The following is an 18,892-nucleotide window of genomic DNA, read 5'->3' as shown; positions in this document are numbered from 1 at the left end:
ACACACACACACACACACACACACACACACACACGCTGCCAGGTCTGGGACTTGAACTGCAGTAGACTATGTGGGAGTCCACCGACATAATCATTATGCCATCTGCCAGTCCTTCTACTACATTACTTTTAAGACAACCTACACGTTATACATTTTAAGAGAATAATTTGTAAAGCACTCTAAAACAAGCTCTTAGTGGTTAAATAAATATTATAGAAAAAGAAGTTACGCTAGTAAAAATAACTTCCAACTTTACCAAGGAAAGACTGTCAGAAAATATTTTACCAGAGGTTTACCGTTGTTCCTTTGACTTAACATGAAGCCAAAGTCACACTAAAATATGTAAAAACTGGCCCCATAGCCTAGTGGTAAAGGAAGTTAGCTTGAAAAACACACCAAGCATAAAATCATGAAAGGATGGAGAGATGGAGAAGGGACTGCAGTGTGATCACACCCAGTAGGAGTTGCTTTCTCCTCTGTCTGGCAAGTGTACATGCCCTCTGGGAATTAAAAAAATTTGAGCACATATACCATAAGTCAATTATGAAAAGCTTAACTGTTTCAAAACGATACATGCAATTATGTGAGATGAAGAAATATTATTGCAAGAAAAAATTAAGATATTGGGTCAGGCAGTGGTGCAGTGGTTAAGGTGGCTGGATCCCACATGGCCATCTGCGTGGTTCAAGTCCCAAAACTACAGGATTGAAAAAATTCACTGAATCCATGCACAAGTGTGTTCCAAATCCAAGGGAATGCAGCACAGTCATCCACCTCTGAAGAATGCTTTCTCACTTTCTCTCTCTTGATCTCTCTCTGTTGTCTCCAGCAGGTATGCATGCACTCTAAAGTAAAAATTATGGGGAAAAAAAGGCTTCTACAAGAGGAGACAGGCATTAAAATCAACTGAGGTCCAGCTGGTGATATGATGGTTAAGGTGGTTAAGGTGGCAGAATCCTGACTGCATGGTTCTGAGTCCTGGACCAGGTGGTTGAAAACATACCAGGCACAAGTACGTGCCTGCCTAAAATCATGACAGGAAGGAGAAATAAAAAAGAAGAGACTGAGGTATGCTTCTCTATGGAGAGTGCTTTCTCACTATCCTCCCCCCAAGCCCCCAACCCTTGTGTCTTTCTCCAGAAGCACACACACCATATGGCAAATTGAAAAAAAAAAAAAAAAAAGAAAAGAAAAAAGCAACAAAAACATGGAATTTTTATCCAGTAGATTGAAGTAGGCAAGCAGTCAGCTTCATATGGACAGCATAGGAAGAGAGTGAGAATGGGCAGCTGAGATTATAGAAAGTGGACCACACTGTGTGTGCAACATAGATCTAACTAAAGCTGTAAGGCAACAATATATTGTGTCATCAGAAAAGTCCTGTAGTATTTTTGTGTTTTTCTATGCAAAAATGTGTCATAATTTTTCTGAAAACGCAGAACTTAAAAAAAAAAAAAAGACTTGAAATATATGATAGGATTTCCAAAAGCTCATAGAAAAATGAAATTAAAGTATAAGTTTATTTTGGTGCCCAAAATTTTGAAATCCATATAGTTTTTCAGAATATGCATTTTCCATGAAATTTCTGAAGCCTCCTCATATAGTCTAAAGAGAAAAAATATTAGAGGCAGACACAAAGTCCATGGAACTCTCAGGAACCTTGAAAATGAAAATTCTGAAGAGTACAACAAGGACAGTGGACAGTGAAAACCACTGAGAGGGAGTATTCTTCTGAACCTTCCTGGCAATTCTTAGAGTGTTTTAATATGGGGCATTAGGTATTATTCAGAAATTGACGTTCAGAGTAATACAGTATTCAATATAATACAATTTAATATATTTTTAAAATAATTATTTTATTTAATTTTATTTATTATTATATCATTATTATTTTTCAGTTTGATCAGAGAGAGATAGAGAGAGAGAGAGAGGAAGTGAGAAAGCAAGCCACCAGGTCCGAGACTTGAACCGTGGTCAGCCATGTGGGAGTCCAGCACCTTTAACCACCACGCCACTTGCCGGTCCCACAATTTAATATTTTTCAAAGCTAGAGATTATCATTATTTTTTAGTTTTGTTTGCTGTTTTTCTTTTTTCCCACGAGGTGCACGTGCCTGCGAGAGAGAGAGAGAGAGACAAGAGAGATGGGGAGGGTAGCGAGAAATCACTCCCAGGGGATGGTCATACCACAATAGCTTTTCTTCCAATCGCTTTTCTCCTCATACACACACCCAGGATGATTTTCAAGCCACTGGGTGTGAGACATAAACTATGGAGTTGGCTATGTGGGACCTAGTGCCTTAACCTCCACACTACCTGCTGGCCCAAGGGTTTGTTTGTTTGTTGTTTGAATTCTTATGGTATAAAAAGGAAATCTTGAATACAGATGTAAAACAATTCCATTGAATCACTCCAAGAAAGAGGCCTCAGTGATTACCTGTGGCTGTGACATATTAAAACAAATACAAACAATGATAAGAAAAAAAACAACTCAGAAATCAATGGAAAGAACCACATACTCCCAACTAGACACTCAGTCATCACAAGTAAACAATAAGGCCTAGGAGAAAATAAAACATTAAGAGGAAAACAGAGATGAGAGTTATGCTGGAACTTGGATCCTCCTTTAACGACAAATACATATCAAAGGTCCTATGCAATTAAAATGAAAAAGTGTAGTTTCTGTACTCTTCTTCAAAACAACTAAAGATTTAAAAGACTAGGGCCAGCAGAGGGCATAGTGGTTATGTCACTGGACTCCCACATAGCCAAACACCATTAGAGTCCCAGACCCAGTGGCTTGAGAATCACACTGTGAGTGTGTGTGCACACATGCCCAAGATCCCAGGAGGAGAGTGGAGGAGAAGGGATCGTAGTATGCCCCTTCCCAGGGAGTGGTTTCTCATTTCCCCTCTCACTGTCTCTCTCTGTTCAGCGAGCACATGCACCCTATGGCTAAAATCTCTTGGGGGAAAAAAAAGAGACTTTATATTTCCCCAATGTCAAAAATTTAAATTGAGTATACAAGAAAGACTGAATCATTAAAATCTGTCTTAATTCTAGGTAATACTACCTTACTTCAAGATGAATTGAACAAAAACCTCTGCATTTATATTCTTGAATATGCTAATGTAGGACTGACATCTGCTAATGAAAATCATCAAAAATCATTTTTATTGGCTTTGGAAGAGCTCCTATATTTTATTATAACTTAGGCTCTGGAAAATCATGACATGAACAGAAAAATGCAACAAATATCAAATTTTCTGTCTTCTTTCCTTGCCTCTATTCTGAATCAGCTGAGACACGCTTAACAAATAATGGGTTCTGGTCAGAAACATCAAGTACTGGTAACCTTGGTTTCTCACCTAATATTCTGAACAGAAGAATTTAATGTTTCGTCCTGCGTGCTATTGGTTAGGGTTGCTTCTTCTTGGACAGCTTGAACTGGCTGTACTACATGAACAGTCCGGAAGAGCTGGGTAGGATATGGAGACTGTGAGGGCTGCACTGTCCTCAAAACTTCTGATGGCTGTGCAACTTCCACAGGATCTTTGGGTTTTGTGGCTTTGGAATTCCCTGGTTTTAGAACTGTGGTGGCTCCTCCTTTTATCCCTGGACTAGAAGATACTCTCGATCGGCTTGCTGGATTCCTACTTGAAGTAGCTGCTGAAGATAACGATGGATCTGAAGACTCTATGCTGGAACTTGGATCCTCATCATCTATATATATAAGATCTTTTGGCATTTCCTTAAACTGATACACCAAGCGTTGACCTTCCACTTTTGCCAGAATACCTCTTTGGTAATAGTACCTATTCAAAACAAACAATTTCATCAATATTTTATTCAATCAAATATAAATTAAAATATTTAATAAAGTCCATTTTTCCTAATCATAAAAAAAAAAAAAGAATTCATTTACTTAATTTTATTTAGATAGAGGGAAAGTCAAAGCTTTAAAGTTGTAACCAAATGAGAAAAGAATTTCTAAAAGGAGGACAGTTATTTATATATAAGGTAGAGGTACATTTACACATAGAGGAAAATCCTTATTACCAACTAAATCTAAAACAATTGTGATTAAAGGCTGTTGATAAAGTATGTGGATTATTTTGGCTCTGCATTTTTCTTCTTTCTCCCACCCTTCTGCTAACTTGCCAAGATAATCAAACCTGCTACAAACCTTGGGCCAACTTAAGGGAACTGGACTCCCACATGGCCAACTGCAGACCTGGTGGCTTGGTTTCTCTCTCTTCCTCTCTGTCCCTCTCTGCTCAAATTAAAATAAATTTAAAAAATAAAGTCCAAGGGACCAGCAGTTAGCATAATGGCTATGTTGCTGGACTCCCATGTAGTCGACCACAGTTCACATCCCGGACCTGGTGGCTTAAACTCACACCGGGCGCATGTGTGTGCGTGCCCAAGATTCCGAGAGGAGAATGGAGAAGGGATTGTGGTGTAGCCATCCCCCCTGGGGGGTGATTTCTCGCTTTCTGTCTCTATGTCTGTCTCTGTCTCTGTCTGGCGAGTACACGTGCCCTATGGCAAAAACTTCTCCAAAAAAACCATAATAATAAAGTTCAATAAAATAATTCTTAAGAAAAAAACCTGCTACAAACCTCAAGAAGCTATTTTCCTTCTATAACTTATCATAATGTTCCTAGAAATTTAAATTTGATTTAATTTTGTGTATAAAATGTAAGAATGTACAATAGAAGTGACTAAATTGTGTCAATTTGAATAAAATCAATGACCTAAAAAAATGTAAAAACTACTGAGAACTGTAACTAAATAAGACTTGCCAAATTACATAAACTCTTAAAAGTATTCAGATCGCTCCTATTTCTAATCAACCTTTCTTAAATACATGTGAATGACACTATCACAAAAAAAAAAAAAAGTTTCAGAACAAAATGGTTTCCTCATTCAAAAGAAATTTTTAAAGAATTCTCTTCTTTAAATTTATTTATTTGTTTTCATTTGACCAGAGAGAGACAGAGTGAGAGTAAGAGAGCAAGAGAAAAAGTGAGAAAGCAAGCTGCTAAGTCCAGGACTGGAACTGCAGTCGGCCATGTGGGAGTCTAGTGCCCCTAACCACCACACCATCTGCCAGTCTCATCATTCAAAAATTTTACTATTATTCTTGAGCATTAATTTATCATAATAAAGATCATTCATGTGAATTATGTTTTAAAATGCACCCTCTTGGGACCAGCAGATGGCATAATGGCTACATCACTGGACTCCCATGTAGTCGACCATGGTTCAAGTCCCGGACCCGGTGGCTTAAACTCATGCCAGGTACATGTGCATGTGTGCCCAAGATCCCAAGAGGAGAATGGAGGAGAAGGGATTGCAGTATGGCCATCCCCTCGGGGGGTGATTTCTCACTTTCTGTCTCTCTCTCTCTCTCTGTCTTTCTGGTGAGTGCACATGCCCTATAGCAAAAAACCTCTCCTCTCCCCCATCCCCACAAAAAAAAGCACCCAACTAGCTGGCATTACCACTATTGATATTTTGTGCTGAGTTTAACTCTAATGGCTCAAACATATGTAAGCCTTACCTATGGTAAATTTATAATTGCTGATGGTAGATATTTTCTGATCCCTTTATAAATAAAACATTTGTTGTTTACATGAAGTTTTTTTTTTTTTATTATTCATTTATTTCTTCCATGAGTGAAAGAAACAGTAAGACAACACTGTCAACAAAGTCTTGACACCATGATCCATCCCCAGCCCCAGCCAGGCCTAGATCACGGGCACACGTTTGCTTGGTCCTCCTTAAAAAGAGTATTGCATTTTACTGCTGCACGATCACTGAACCCCAAAAACTTTTCTGGAAGGGAAATGTTTTCCCAGATTAGACTTAGATTTCAGTTTAAATGTTTTTAAATGTTTACAGATTTAAGTATTAGAATTTTGCCATGCCCATAAATAAAATTTATCATTTCTTTAATCTCTCTTTCTCTTTTTTTAAGGAGTTTTCTACCTCAGGATGAAGAGCTTGCTAGAGACAGAGACAGAGACAGAGACAGTGAGAGGGAAATCACCCCTTGGGGGAATGGCTATGCTGTAATCCCTTCTCCTTCTAAGATCTTGGGCACCTAACACACATGCACCCAGCGTGATTTTCAAACCACCTGGTCCAGGTCAGATAAGTGGGAGTCCAGTGACGTAATCGCCACTCCATCTGCTAGCCCCTCTTTTTTTTTCTTTTCCTTAAAAAAAAAAAAAAAAGGCAAAAAACAGGATCTCATCAGGTTATGATCCTCCTGCCTCAGCCTCCTGAGTACCTGGGACCATAGATGTGTGCCACTATCCTGGCATTCCATGTGGCCTTAGTCTGACGAGTAGCAGTGTCAACCAGTACATGCTACCAGAGTTGGGCCTAATCCCTTATTAAAAAAAAAGACGAAAGAAGAAAAGGGTTTTTGTTTGTGATAAGTCTTCAGGAAATGATATTAACACAATAAACTATGAAAACTTCACGTACCTGAGTGCTCTTCCCATGGTCTCATAATTCATATCAGGTTTGTTTTTGTGCTTCCCCCACAACCTGGAAACTGCTTTAGAATCTACCAGTTTAAAAATGCCTTTCTCTCTTTGGGTCCATTTGATGTATTTAGGACAGGTAGCTTTGTCCTGAAGCAATGCCAGTAAAAACTCCCAAAGATAAATCGTGTTTCCTGAAATAAAAACAATTTATTTTTAAATGAGCAGAATTTCATTTAAAAGAACAAATAAAACACAACTAAAAATCTTTTAATCCATCTACTGGTTGTTGCAAAAGTCATGATGTATTTTTTTCCGTTTTTCTATGCAAAAATGCATCACAACTTTCCAACAACCCAATATACTTATACTAAAAATACTACGTAATTCAGATAGGACTGGTTATATAATGGTCATAAATTTTATAATTCAATAAACACCTTTTTTTTTTTTTTGAGAGTGTTTTGCTATAAGGCGCGTGCACTCGCCAGAAAGAGAGAGACAGAGAGACAGAAAGCGAGAAATCACTCCCGGGGGGGATGGCCATGCCGCAATCCCTTCTCCTCCATTCTCCTCTCAGGATCTTGGGCATGCACGCACACATGCCTGGCGTGAGTTTAAGCCACCAGGTCCAGAACTCGAACCACAGTGGACTACATGGGAGTTCAGCGACATAGCCATTACGCTAACTGCTGTTCCCAATAAACACCTTTTTTATTAGTCCCAAATGGGACATAAGAATATAATAACCTTGTTGATTAGATTTGTGACCTTGTCGATTATATTTGGATGACTTAAGAGGAAAGCACTATGAGGTCATTTTTTTCTGCCTCTTTTAGAACAATCACAGAAGAAGGATGAATGAATTATACCTTACCTATCAAGAGTTGTTCTTTTTATATAAGAGCCAGCAAATGAGCCATAACAATCTTCTTTAAATTTGGGCTACAGTTATGAAAATACTATAGCTCTTAAGATTATACAGTAAAGTGTCTATGAACTAAAAAAATCTATATCTATGAACTAAAAAAATCTATAACTATAACTTGACTAAATTCTTCCAAGAGTCTCATTATGAAAAAATGAATTATTTTCCCTTTTGTTTTACTCTTTAATGAGAGGGAGAAAGTGGAGGAAGAAAGGGAGCAAGCAAAAGAAAAGTATCTTTGATAGAGTCTTACTGTATCAGGATCCTCCTGCTCTAGCCTCTGAGTTAGCTAGGATTACAGGTGTGGGCTACTGTCCCTAATATGTTCAGGCAGGCTTGGAATCAAACCTGTGCCTTCCTTATGGCTTCCAGTCCTCCAAGTGGTGTCACTATTTGTGCACCACTGAGGCTGGGCCAAAAGAATGAATTGTTTTGTCTGGTAAACGAAACTCAAACAGATTTCTTGGGCTACTTTATTACCATTCTCTACAGAAACTGGCAATGGCATCTTATAAACACATGGTCAGTAAGATCCATTATAATATACAGGTTAAAGATTCCTTAATCCAAAATGCTTGTAACAAGAAATATTTCAGATTTCTGATTTTTTCAAATTTTGAAATATCTGCATACATAGATGAGATATTTTGGGGATGAGACCCACATCTAAACATGAAATTAATTTGTTTCATATGCACCTTCTATATATAGCCTGAAGACAATTTTATATGACATTTTTATATTACAGTATTTTTACTGTGACCCATCACATGAGGTCAGGTGTGGAATTTTCCATTTGTGGGGTCATCTCAGCACTCTAAAAGTTTTGAATTTGGAGCATTTTGAATTTGGGTTTTCAAATTAAAGATGCTCAATCTGTATCAATAAAACTAGCAGTTTCTACTTCGAATATAGACACTGTAAAGCAACATAAACAAGATCTGACCTCTAAGTATTATAGGGAAATTATTAAGTAGTACTTACCTTTCCCATCTTTGTTTTTCTTTTTCACAGATATATTTGGTGTAGTGGTTGGGGACTCTGGTCGTGGTGGTTTAGTTTTTCTTCCTGAAATCAGAACAGCTCTACATAAATATATGCCCTCAAAAGCGAGAAAGGATGGGTAATTTTTAGCTATTTTATTATTTATCCTAAATTTCAAGTGCCTAATGTTTTATACATGGAGCACATACACTGGTCTCTTAAAATGATGTTTATGTAAAGGCAAATAATTCAGTAAAAACTGAAGGTTAAATCACAAACACTTAAGAAATTACACTTTAGCTTATCTGTAAAAATGAGGTATATTTAAAATACTGTGTTTTGTCTTAAAGGTGACCTTACTGATAGTGCTTTCTCAAAATTTTGGAGTACTCTTGACATTGATAAAACTTGGATTCAAAAAATAAACCAAAGAAGTGTGTCTGCCTATTGGTTACAGAAGCATTTTAATGTAGAGGAAGTAGATCTTTAAAAGTAGACTTTGGGTTTTCTCTCAACTGCATTTCTTTATACAGTTAGTTCTCACATACTGGAAAATCTACCTAACTCTAGAGATACAGAACATGTTAGGCAAAATTTCAGTAAACCATGTAATTTTTATTTTTCTGTGTACTTTAAAACGTCTCACTTTTCAATATCTCCTTCAATTTGTAGCAAACAAACTTCATAGTTATCCATCATTATACTCTCTTAATAAGTCCATCCCCAACAGCCTTAGTCTGGGTCTATTCTAATCTAAAGCCTCGTCTGTGTCTTCTTTTGCCACTTACCTAGCGCTGCGGCTTAGGAGCACTGCTGTCTGTTTTGGTTGAGATGATCACGCTGTCTGAACAGACTACTATTCTGCATTTGAGAAACAATGACTATTTCACCCCCTTGCCCTCCATCAACATTCTCGATGCTCACTCTCTGATCTAAATTGCAAGGGTAAATTCAAGGTTAATAGAATATAGGACAATAGCTAAGAAAGGCAGAACTCTAAAGCTAAAAATTACAAGGTTAGTAATAGCCCATCCCCTGAAATTGAATAGAAAATATTTCTCAAGTTATTTAGGTGAATAAGAATAAAAGAAAGGGGTACAGTAGCTGGCATGGTGGTTAAAGTGCTGGACTTCCACATAATCGACTGTGGTTCGAGTCCCAGACCCAGTCATTTGAGGCTGGCACTGGGCATGTGTATGTGCATGCCTAAGATCCTGAAAGAGTGTGGCTACCCTCCCTTGAGGATGATTGATTTCCCACTTTCCCTGTTTCTGTATCTGTCTGTCTCTCTGGCAAGCACATGTGTCCTATGGCAAAAATCTAAAAAAAGAAAAAATAAAAAAAGAGTAAAGAAAAAGAAGATTCAAAAGGCCACTCTTCCAGCCCCCTCGTAAGGATAGCCCACTGTATACTAGTCAGTCATGCCTCTCCACTTTCATCACTGCAGACATCTGCAGAGAACCCACTCAAGAGGCAGATTCTTTATGGTAAGTATTTCAAGACAAGACTTCAGTAACTTTTTATCATCTTATTATTTTATGCTATTTATCTGCTTTTACTGGTAACATTTTTACGCTCACTGCTTCCTTCTGTTACTTTTAGTCATGACAGACACTGCCAGCAGTTTACCAAATAGTTACCCTTTTCATCTTCCCTATTACTCAAGGCGGCAATGCATCCCCTTGGTTCATGTGTATTATACCTTGGTTTGGTATAGAGTTTTTGATTGACAGTTATTTCTTCTTAGCACTTTGAAGATATCTAGTCTGTCTATTCTCTATCAGAAGCTTCTAAGCTCTTTTAAAAGTATAGTTTCAGGGTCAGCAGATGGTGTGGTGATTAAGGTGCTGGATTCCCACATGGTCGACTACAGTTCTAGTACTGGACCCAAAGGATTCCTTTCTCCCTTCCCCTGTCTCTCTCTGGTGAGCGCATGCACCCTATAGCAAATTTAAATAGTAATAATTATTTATTTATTTATTTTATTTAATAATTCTTTTAAAATAAAATACATCTGGGACAGCAGGTGGCATGGTTGTTAAGGGTGCTGGACTCCCACATGGCCAACCATGGTTCAAGTCTCAGACCTGGAAGTTTGCCTTCTCACTTTCTCTCTCTCTCTCTTTCACTCTGTCCCTCTCTGTTCAAATTCAAATAAATAAATAAAGTTAAATAAAATAATTCTTTTAAAAAATAAAATAAATAGTATAGTTTCTCCTTTGTTTGGTTTCTTGTTTATTTGGGGGACTCAAAGAGGAGACTTTGGTATTCTGAACTTTTACTCTTGATGTGTCTTTTTAGGACTAGATTTATTGCAGTTACACTACTCATGATTCATAGTGTAGAGGATTGATGTCATTCTGGAAAATTGTCAATCATTTTCTTTTTGAATATAGTTTCTTCCTTACTTATTATATTTTCTCCTCCTGGAACTTTGAATAAATATGTACACCTTTTCATTCAGTCCTCCATGTCTCTAAATTCATATTATTCCACATTAGATCTATATTAGAGTTCACTAATTCTTTCTTAAGCAGTGACTAAGCTATAATTAAAACCATGCATTTTGTTTGCAATTTTATTTTTCATGTCTGTAAGTTCTAAAAGGTTATCACGTCAGTCTTTCATTATAAAGTAGGATAGTAGTCTTTTTTAAAAAGCAGCATTATTGAAGTATAACTGACAGACAATAAAATCCATGCTTAAAGTTTATAATCTGATAAATTTTGACTTATGTATACAACTGTGAAATCATCATACATTCAAGACAATGAACAGTCATCACTCCAGAAAGTACTATGTACTAAGTATACTTTGCTCCTCTGCAGTCGTTACATCTCACTCCTCCCCACTCTGCCCATAGAAAACCAGTCACCTGTTTCCCATCATTAAAAATTAGTTTTTACTTTCTAATATATATATATATATACATATAAAAGCATGTTCTTTTTTTCACCTTGCTTTTTCCTTAGCATAATTATATTGAAATTCATCTATTTTTGTTACAGATATCAATAGTAGCTTCTGTTTTATTGAGAAGTGGTATTTTATGTGCTAATATGTCACATATTTGTTTATCCAATCAGCATCTGATAGACATGTGCACTGTCTCCAGTTTTGGACAATTTCAAATAATAATACCAAGAACATTCATGCACAAGTTTTTCTATAAATGTAAGGTTTTTTGTTTGTTTGTTTGTTTTGATATTATACTTAATACAGGAATGACTGGGCTACATGTTACATATACATTACATTTTTTAAGAAACTGACCAACTATTTTTTAAAATTTTTTCTCTATGCAGTAAAGTGGGGCAATAGGAGGATCCACATCAATTGTTTCCTGTCTCTTGGGGATAACTGACCTTTGCTGACTGAAGTCCAATTTCTCTGGTATCACTGTTTCATCCTACCTGTGTTTTCAATGGTTTCAAATGAGAAGGATTAATGTCATTCTGTTGTTCCATCTAGACAAAAAGTTCCACATGTTTGTGTTTTATTTACTTGTTTTTAGAGAGATTTTTGCATTAGGGTGTGTGCACTCTCTGGAGAGACGGAGAGATGGAGAGACAGAGCGACAGAAAGTGAGAAATCACCCCCCGGGGGATGGTCACACCACAATCCCTTTTCCTCCATTCTTTTCTCAGGATCTTGGGCAGGAACACACACATGCCTGGCGTGAGTTTTAAGCCATCAGGTCCTGGACTCGAATTGTGGTCAACTATACCAGAACTGCAGTTAACTATGTGAGAGTCTAGCAATGTAACGATTATGCCATCACTGGTCCCTGTGTTTTATTTTTTAATAGTCTTATTATTTGACAATTTCTTTTTATTCTTTTGCCTTTTTTTAGTTTATTTCCTCCATGAGCAATAAAGAGAAAGAAAACCAGTAAGAGAGACAGCACTCTAGCCTCAGCCAGCCTTGCATCATGGGCACGTACATGCCCAGCAACTCGGGGAGGTCTCTGGACGCTTCCCACATGGGTCAGTCTCACAGAATATATGACTTTAATCATAGTCGCTTAAGGTTTTATTTCATAATTCCATTACCTGCAGTTCTTAGGTAACTAATCCTAGGGTTTTTTTATGCCTGCTCCTTCTCATTTAGGAAGTGTCTTTCTCCTGTATTTTGATACTCAGTTTCAGTTCACTTCAACAGGCTTTATCTGAGGAAATACTGGGCAGCCTCAGTTGAATGTGTAACCCAGAAGAGGACTTTTACAAGAGCATCTACCTGGTGCCTTTTTTATGTTAATAACCTGGCTGGGAATTCCAAAAGTCTATGACAGATTTCCCCATTCAGAGCCTAGGCTGAGAAATACAAACTTCCTTGATACCCGTCTATGCCAGAGTAGATTTTTTTTCTTTTTTACCCCCTGAAGGTAGATATATAGCCTTTTAAGATCCAAGTACATGTTGAAGACTGTCCAATATCCCCATCTTCCACAGACCTAATACCTAAACTTCTGCCTTTACATGGACAATAAAATCAAGCCCTTTGACATATCCTTCTCAGTCTTTCAGAGTGGCTATTAGCTCATGTTTGCCAGTTTTACTTTCTTCTATACTTTTGGTTGTTGGAATTACCCTCAGTTTCATGTGAATTTAAGTTATGAAGTGGCTGGTGGTGCTATTAACCAAGGCATTGAACTCAAAACATTAAAGCAGAAGGCAATAAAATGAAAAGACTGTCAGGCTTCAGAATGCAAATGTGGTCCCCACCTGACTTGTGAAAACGTAAAGATTCTCATTTAACATACTCAACATTTCTTAACTTTTTTTGTAATATACTTAATAGAGGAATGGCTGGGTTATATGAATACATTAAATTTTTAAAATAAATTGACCAACTATTTTCACTATTTTCTTTCCCCCTATGCAGTAAGGTGGGATAATAATAGTAGGGTCTACATCAATTGTTTCCTGTCTCTGGGGATAACTGGCTTTTGCTGACTGAAATGCTGATTTTCAACTCCTTGTATTTTTCCAACTGGGATTCTTACATTGGAATCACCACCCACATAAACTGATGGCTTTCAAACTATGACTCTTGGGAGGAAGCTGACCTGCTGTTACCCTCAAGCTCTTTCTGAGCCTGAATAATAAGATTTAGGTTATATTCTTCTATTGAGAGAGAGAGATTTTTGCTATAGGGCTTGGGCACTCACCAGAGAGACAGAAAGCGAGATCAACCCCCAGGGGAGATGGCCATGCTGCAATCCCTTCTTCTCCATTCTTCTCTTAGGATATTGGGCATGCATGCACACATGCCTGGTCAGAGTTTTAAGCTGCCAAGGGTCCAGGACTCAAACCATGGTCAGATACATGGGAGACCAGCAGCATAACCATTAAACTTTCTGCTGGTCCCAAGGTTTAGATTTTTAAATGGAAGCTTTAAAAAGTTAGAAAATCACTTTTCTATAATACACCAAATATTTTAAATGTGTAAAATAACCTAACTGTTTAAAAAATTACTTTAATATCAAGAAATCTTTTTTTTTTCTAGTTGCCAGAGAGTACATATACTCACCAGGAAGAGAGAGAAAAAGCACACCATATGGGGCATGGTCATGCCATAATCCTATCTCCTCTCTTTTTTCCATCTTGTCAGGATTCTGAGCACCCACGCACAGGTACTCAACATGTTTTTCAATCACCAGGGCAGGACTTGACCCACAGTCAGCCATGTAGGGTCTGACTCTCTTAATCACTAGGTTACAGAGCTGGTCAGAAATACCTCCTTATTTATGTATTGTGCTCTCAATTCTAATTTGTGTAGAAATATCCTGGAGTAAAATTATATTGAGATTTCACATCAAGACTTGACTGTCTGAAGTAGATTAACCACCCACCTTTCTTTCTCTTAGGTTGTTCTGGGGATGATGCTCCTGGTGAGTCCACATATATCTCTTGCACCTGCTGAGTTTCCACCACTTCAGGAATCCCATCTAATGTGACGGATACATGAGTAACTGGGGCAACAACAATGTCATCTTCAGGTGAACTAAATATATTATTATCTAATGGAAATAAAAGCAACCAATTATAAAAAACTGTGTATGATCAATCAAAATAATTTCATAATATAATTTCCTTTTTCTATGAAGATTACAGTAAAAATAAAATTACGATATTTATTCCCTGCCTTTTATTTCCTTTTGCCCTAAATAAAGTACACAAAACCATCTGTGCTTGACTATTTCAATGACTTTCTTACTTGATTTCCTAGCATCAATCTGTGTTCCTTCTGCACTCTTTGCACTGCTGCTACAATTATCCTCTGAAATGTAATTGTGATCTGATCATATTATTCCTCCATGCAGAAAACTTTACACCCCGAAAATTAAAAGAAAACTAACAAATCTTCTCATAGTTTATAGGATAAAAGAACAACAACCCAAGTTCCACAGCACCTGTTTCAAAGCTTCCATGATCTAACCAAAATGGGTGCACAATCTCAGCTCTCACCCACAGAGAAGTTTACACTGCCATCTATACAAAACATTTTTATCTCAAAGACTTCATTCTCTTTTTTTATATACCTGTGCCTTTGGCTCAATCCATTTCCTCTAGCTTGAATGCTCTTTCCTATCTCTTCTATCTATTAAAAGCCTATTTGTCACTTATATCCCAGGTCAAACTCAATAAAGGCTATCTCTGATGTTCTTGGCTAGAGTACTCACTGCTTCCTAAGCATTTTCTTAGGCTTTATCTTTGGCTTTTGGAGTTATTTGTACAAGTAGCTGTTTTCAAAATTAAACGGTAAGTTTGAGGAAAGGAACAATATCTGTTCATTTGTATATCATGTTATTGCCTTGTATACTGCTACTATGCATACAGCAACTATCCAACAAATATTTTGAATTGATTTAGTAATAATTAACTGTATGAGTTTACCTGCTTCCTTGTCAGAAAAGCCCAGAAGAAAACAGAGTAAAAGCAAATCAATAATGTGGCAGTAAATTTTATAACATGAAGTGTTAGTAAAATTTGCAATGAATTTTCGCCTATTTCGTTATAAATATATCTATAGAGACAAACTACTTGTAATAGTTTGGGCCATGAATATCAGAATACTTTTACCAATTAGGTTAACAGAAGAAATTTTACATAATCTACTACTGATAACTAATAAATTATTATTTTGTTCCTAAAGGCTTCATTCCCCAAGTTAAAAAGTCATCTTTACCTGAACACATTAGCAAGGTGCCTCACCTAGTACTGTACTTTAATGTGCATGAGATACATACATACAAAAAACAGTCTCTGGGGAACCAGCAGTTAGCATAATGGCTATGTCGCTGGACTCCCACGTAGTCGACTGCGGTTCGCGTCCTGGACCCGGTGGCTTAAAACTCACACCGGGCGCGTGTGCGTGCGTGCCCAAGATCCCGAGAGGAGAATGGAGGAGAAGGGATTGCAGCATGACCATCCCCCCTGGGGGGTGATTTCTTGCTTTCTGTCTTTATGTCTCTCTGTCTGGCAAGCGCACGCGCCCTATAGCGAAAATCTCTCTCAAAAAAAAAAAAAGTCTCTGATGTCACTGACCATATAATAGAGAGAGGGCAAGGGCAACTTTACAAAATACATAAACATGAATAATCACAACCACTCACTTAATCGTTTTTCATCCAACATAGGGCCAGGAGAATCCATATTAAGGAGTGCCTCAGCAGCCTCAATAGTTTCGATTGTTTCATCCCCATCATGACAAGAAGCTTCGACTACAATATATTTAAAGAAAGAACAGAATTAGCTACAAGACATCTGTAGTTATGAAATTCATACACTGCTATCTCTTCAAGCAGGATACAAAACTTAATACTGAGTTTAGGGACCAGCAGTTGGCATAATGGCTATGTCGCTGGAATCCCACGTAGTTGACTGTGGTTTGAGTCCTGGAATCAATGGCTTAAATTCAAACCAGGCACATGTGTGTGCGTGCCCCAGATCCCGAGAGGAGAATGGAGGAGAAGGGACTGTGACATGGCCATCCCCCTATGGGGAGAGATTTCTTGCTGTCTCTCTGTCTCTCTCTGTCTTTATGGCAAGTGCAAATACCCTATAGCAAAAACCTCTTAAAAAAAAAATTAAGGTGCGGGCTGGCAGGTGGTGTGGTGGTTAAGAGTGCTGGAATCCCACATGGTCAACCATGGTTCGAGTCCCAGACCTGGTGGCTCGCTTTCTCTCTCTCACCCCTCTCCCCACTGGGTCAAATTAAAATAAATAAATAAAGTTAAATAAAATAATTATCGGGGGAAAAAACACGTTATGAATACATATTTAAAAAAAGAATTAAGGTGCAAATATCTGCTTTCAAATAATTAACGTTCTCAAATATAACCAACATATCTGGCCAAAATATATGAGTAAATGTACAAAAATAAAAAGCATGTACCATTTTTTTAAGAGAGATTTTGCAATAAGGCACATGCACTTGCCAGAGAGACAGAAATAGAGAGTCAGAAAGCAAGGAATCACCGCCCAGGGGGGATGGCCATGCTGCGATCCCTCTTCCTCCATTCTCCTTTTGAGATTTTGAGCAAGCACGCACACATACCCAGCATGAGGGTTTTTTTTTTTTTTGAGAGGTTTTTATTATAGGGCGCATGAGCTCCCCAGACAGACAGAGAGAGACAGAGAGATAGAAAGTGAGAAATCACCTCCCCAGGGGGATGGCCACGCCACAATCCTTTCTTCTCCATTCTCCTCTCGGGGCCTTGGGCATGCAGGCACACGCGTCTGGTGTGAGTTTAAGCCACGGGGCCCAGGACCCCGGAACCATGGTCAACTACATGGGAGTCCAGCAACACAGCCATTACGCTAACTGCTGGTCCCCCCCAGCATGAGTTTTAAGCCACCAGGTCTGGGACTAGAACCACAGTCGACTACACAGAAGTCCAGCAACATAATCATTATGCCATCTGCTGGTTCCAAAGCATATACCAATTTCTAAAACTGATGGAAAATATCATTACTGCTACTTCACATTTATGTAGTCCACTATCTCACATTATGTAATCTACACTTCAAGATGGAAATATCTTACTAATTCCCAAACCAAAAGAGAATTCTTCAATAAATCCCAGGATCTTGTACATTTGGGTCACAGCCTACCATTTTGCTTCCTGGGACTGCAGTAAGAAAAGGACATTCCTATCTCCTTCCCTATAAACAACTTCTCATTTTTGTTCCCAGAAATAGAAAGCTAGGCATATAAAAAAAAGCACTCAGTGCAATTCAATGAAATAAATGGATATTTATTTCAAACCTCCCATTTTGTCTCACTCATCTCAATATGTTAGGAAAAAAGAAAAAGGTCAGAGAGCAGTATGAAACATGGTGAGACAGAAAATGTAATTCCTTCTCCCCACAAGTCCCAAGCTGCTGCAGGTAATGATGCTGCTCAAAACAGTAACTTGTTATGCCCCCTCAACCTCAGGTAGGTCACTGAGTAAAACTGTGCTGCAGCAAGGTCCTTCTGAAGAGACACATACCTGTAAGGGTGATGTCGTCATCATCGTCTTCTATGATTTCTTCTTCAGCAACATCCAATGAGCTCTCAGTAATCATGTCATTGGGCTCTTCCACACAGGCTAGCCCAGCATAGCTATTGAGAATATCTGCACCAGGAACATGTTCCACAATTACAGCAGGAAAAATAGCTGGATCACCAAGCTAAGAGGGGTGGGGGAAGAAGTGAGGAAAAACAAAGGTTTAACAAATTTTGCTTTTGTTGAAAACAACCCCAAAACATTTTATACTAGAATCAATTTAGTTTTTGTATCTTCAGCTACTTGAATCTTGATAATCCTAGATCACAGAGACTATAAATCTATTAAAACCAAATAAACTTTCATTATTAAGTCTTAATAATCAAGTTTTCTCAAGGAACTCAAGCAGCTGTTCCAAAAAACAGATGATCAATCCTATTAAAAGATGGGAGAATTAATTGAAAAAAAAAAACCACTCTCTAAAGATGACATACAAATAGTTAAAAGGTATATATAAAAAAAAAATGCTCTACATCCCTCATTGTAAGGGAAATACAGATCAAAACAACAATGAGATACCACCTAACTCCAGTCAGAATGACTAAGATTAAAAAAAAAAAGAGGGACCAGCAGTTAGCGTAATGGCTATGTCGCTGGACTCCCACGTAGTCGACCGCGGTTCACATCCCGAACCCGGTGGCTTAAAACTCACACCGGGCACGTGTGCGTGCGTGCCCAAGATCCCGAGAGGAGAATGAAGGAGAAGGGATTGCAGCGTGGCCATGCCCCCAGGGGGTGATTTCTCGCTTTCTGTCTCTCTGTCTCTCTCTGTCTGTCTGGCAAGCGCACATACCCTATGGCAAAAACCTCTACAAAAAATAAAAATAAAAACGATAAGTGGTGGCAGGGGTGTGGTGAAAAGGGAACTCTCCTACACTGCTGATGGGAACGTAAATTGGTCCAGCCACTGTGGAGAACAATTTGGGGA

At 38.0% G+C, this 18,892-nt stretch overlaps 1 protein-coding gene across 2 annotated transcripts in view; it reads right to left on the bottom strand.

The window, feature by feature from the left end:
• Window positions 1-18,892, bottom strand: part of ELF1 (E74 like ETS transcription factor 1) — a 96,450-nt gene that overhangs the window by 6,058 nt on the left and 71,500 nt on the right. For both annotated transcript variants that reach the window (XM_006155504.3, XM_027774585.1), the window contains exons 3-8: window positions 17,908-18,088; window positions 16,027-16,134; window positions 14,263-14,430; window positions 8,409-8,492; window positions 6,498-6,690; window positions 3,368-3,814 (exon numbers count right to left, since the gene is read on the bottom strand). In XM_006155504.3, coding sequence (XP_006155566.1) covers window positions 3,368-3,814; window positions 6,498-6,690; window positions 8,409-8,492; window positions 14,263-14,430; window positions 16,027-16,134; window positions 17,908-18,088 — 1,181 coding nt within the window. The remainder of the gene's footprint in view (window positions 1-3,367; window positions 3,815-6,497; window positions 6,691-8,408; window positions 8,493-14,262; window positions 14,431-16,026; window positions 16,135-17,907; window positions 18,089-18,892) is intronic.

Source organism: Tupaia chinensis, unplaced genomic scaffold (assembly GCF_000334495.1).
Source record: "Tupaia chinensis unplaced genomic scaffold, TupChi_1.0 Scaffold000458_2, whole genome shotgun sequence".
NCBI lineage: Eukaryota > Metazoa > Chordata > Mammalia > Scandentia > Tupaiidae > Tupaia > Tupaia belangeri.
This window is presented reverse-complemented; position numbering and strand designations above follow the sequence as displayed.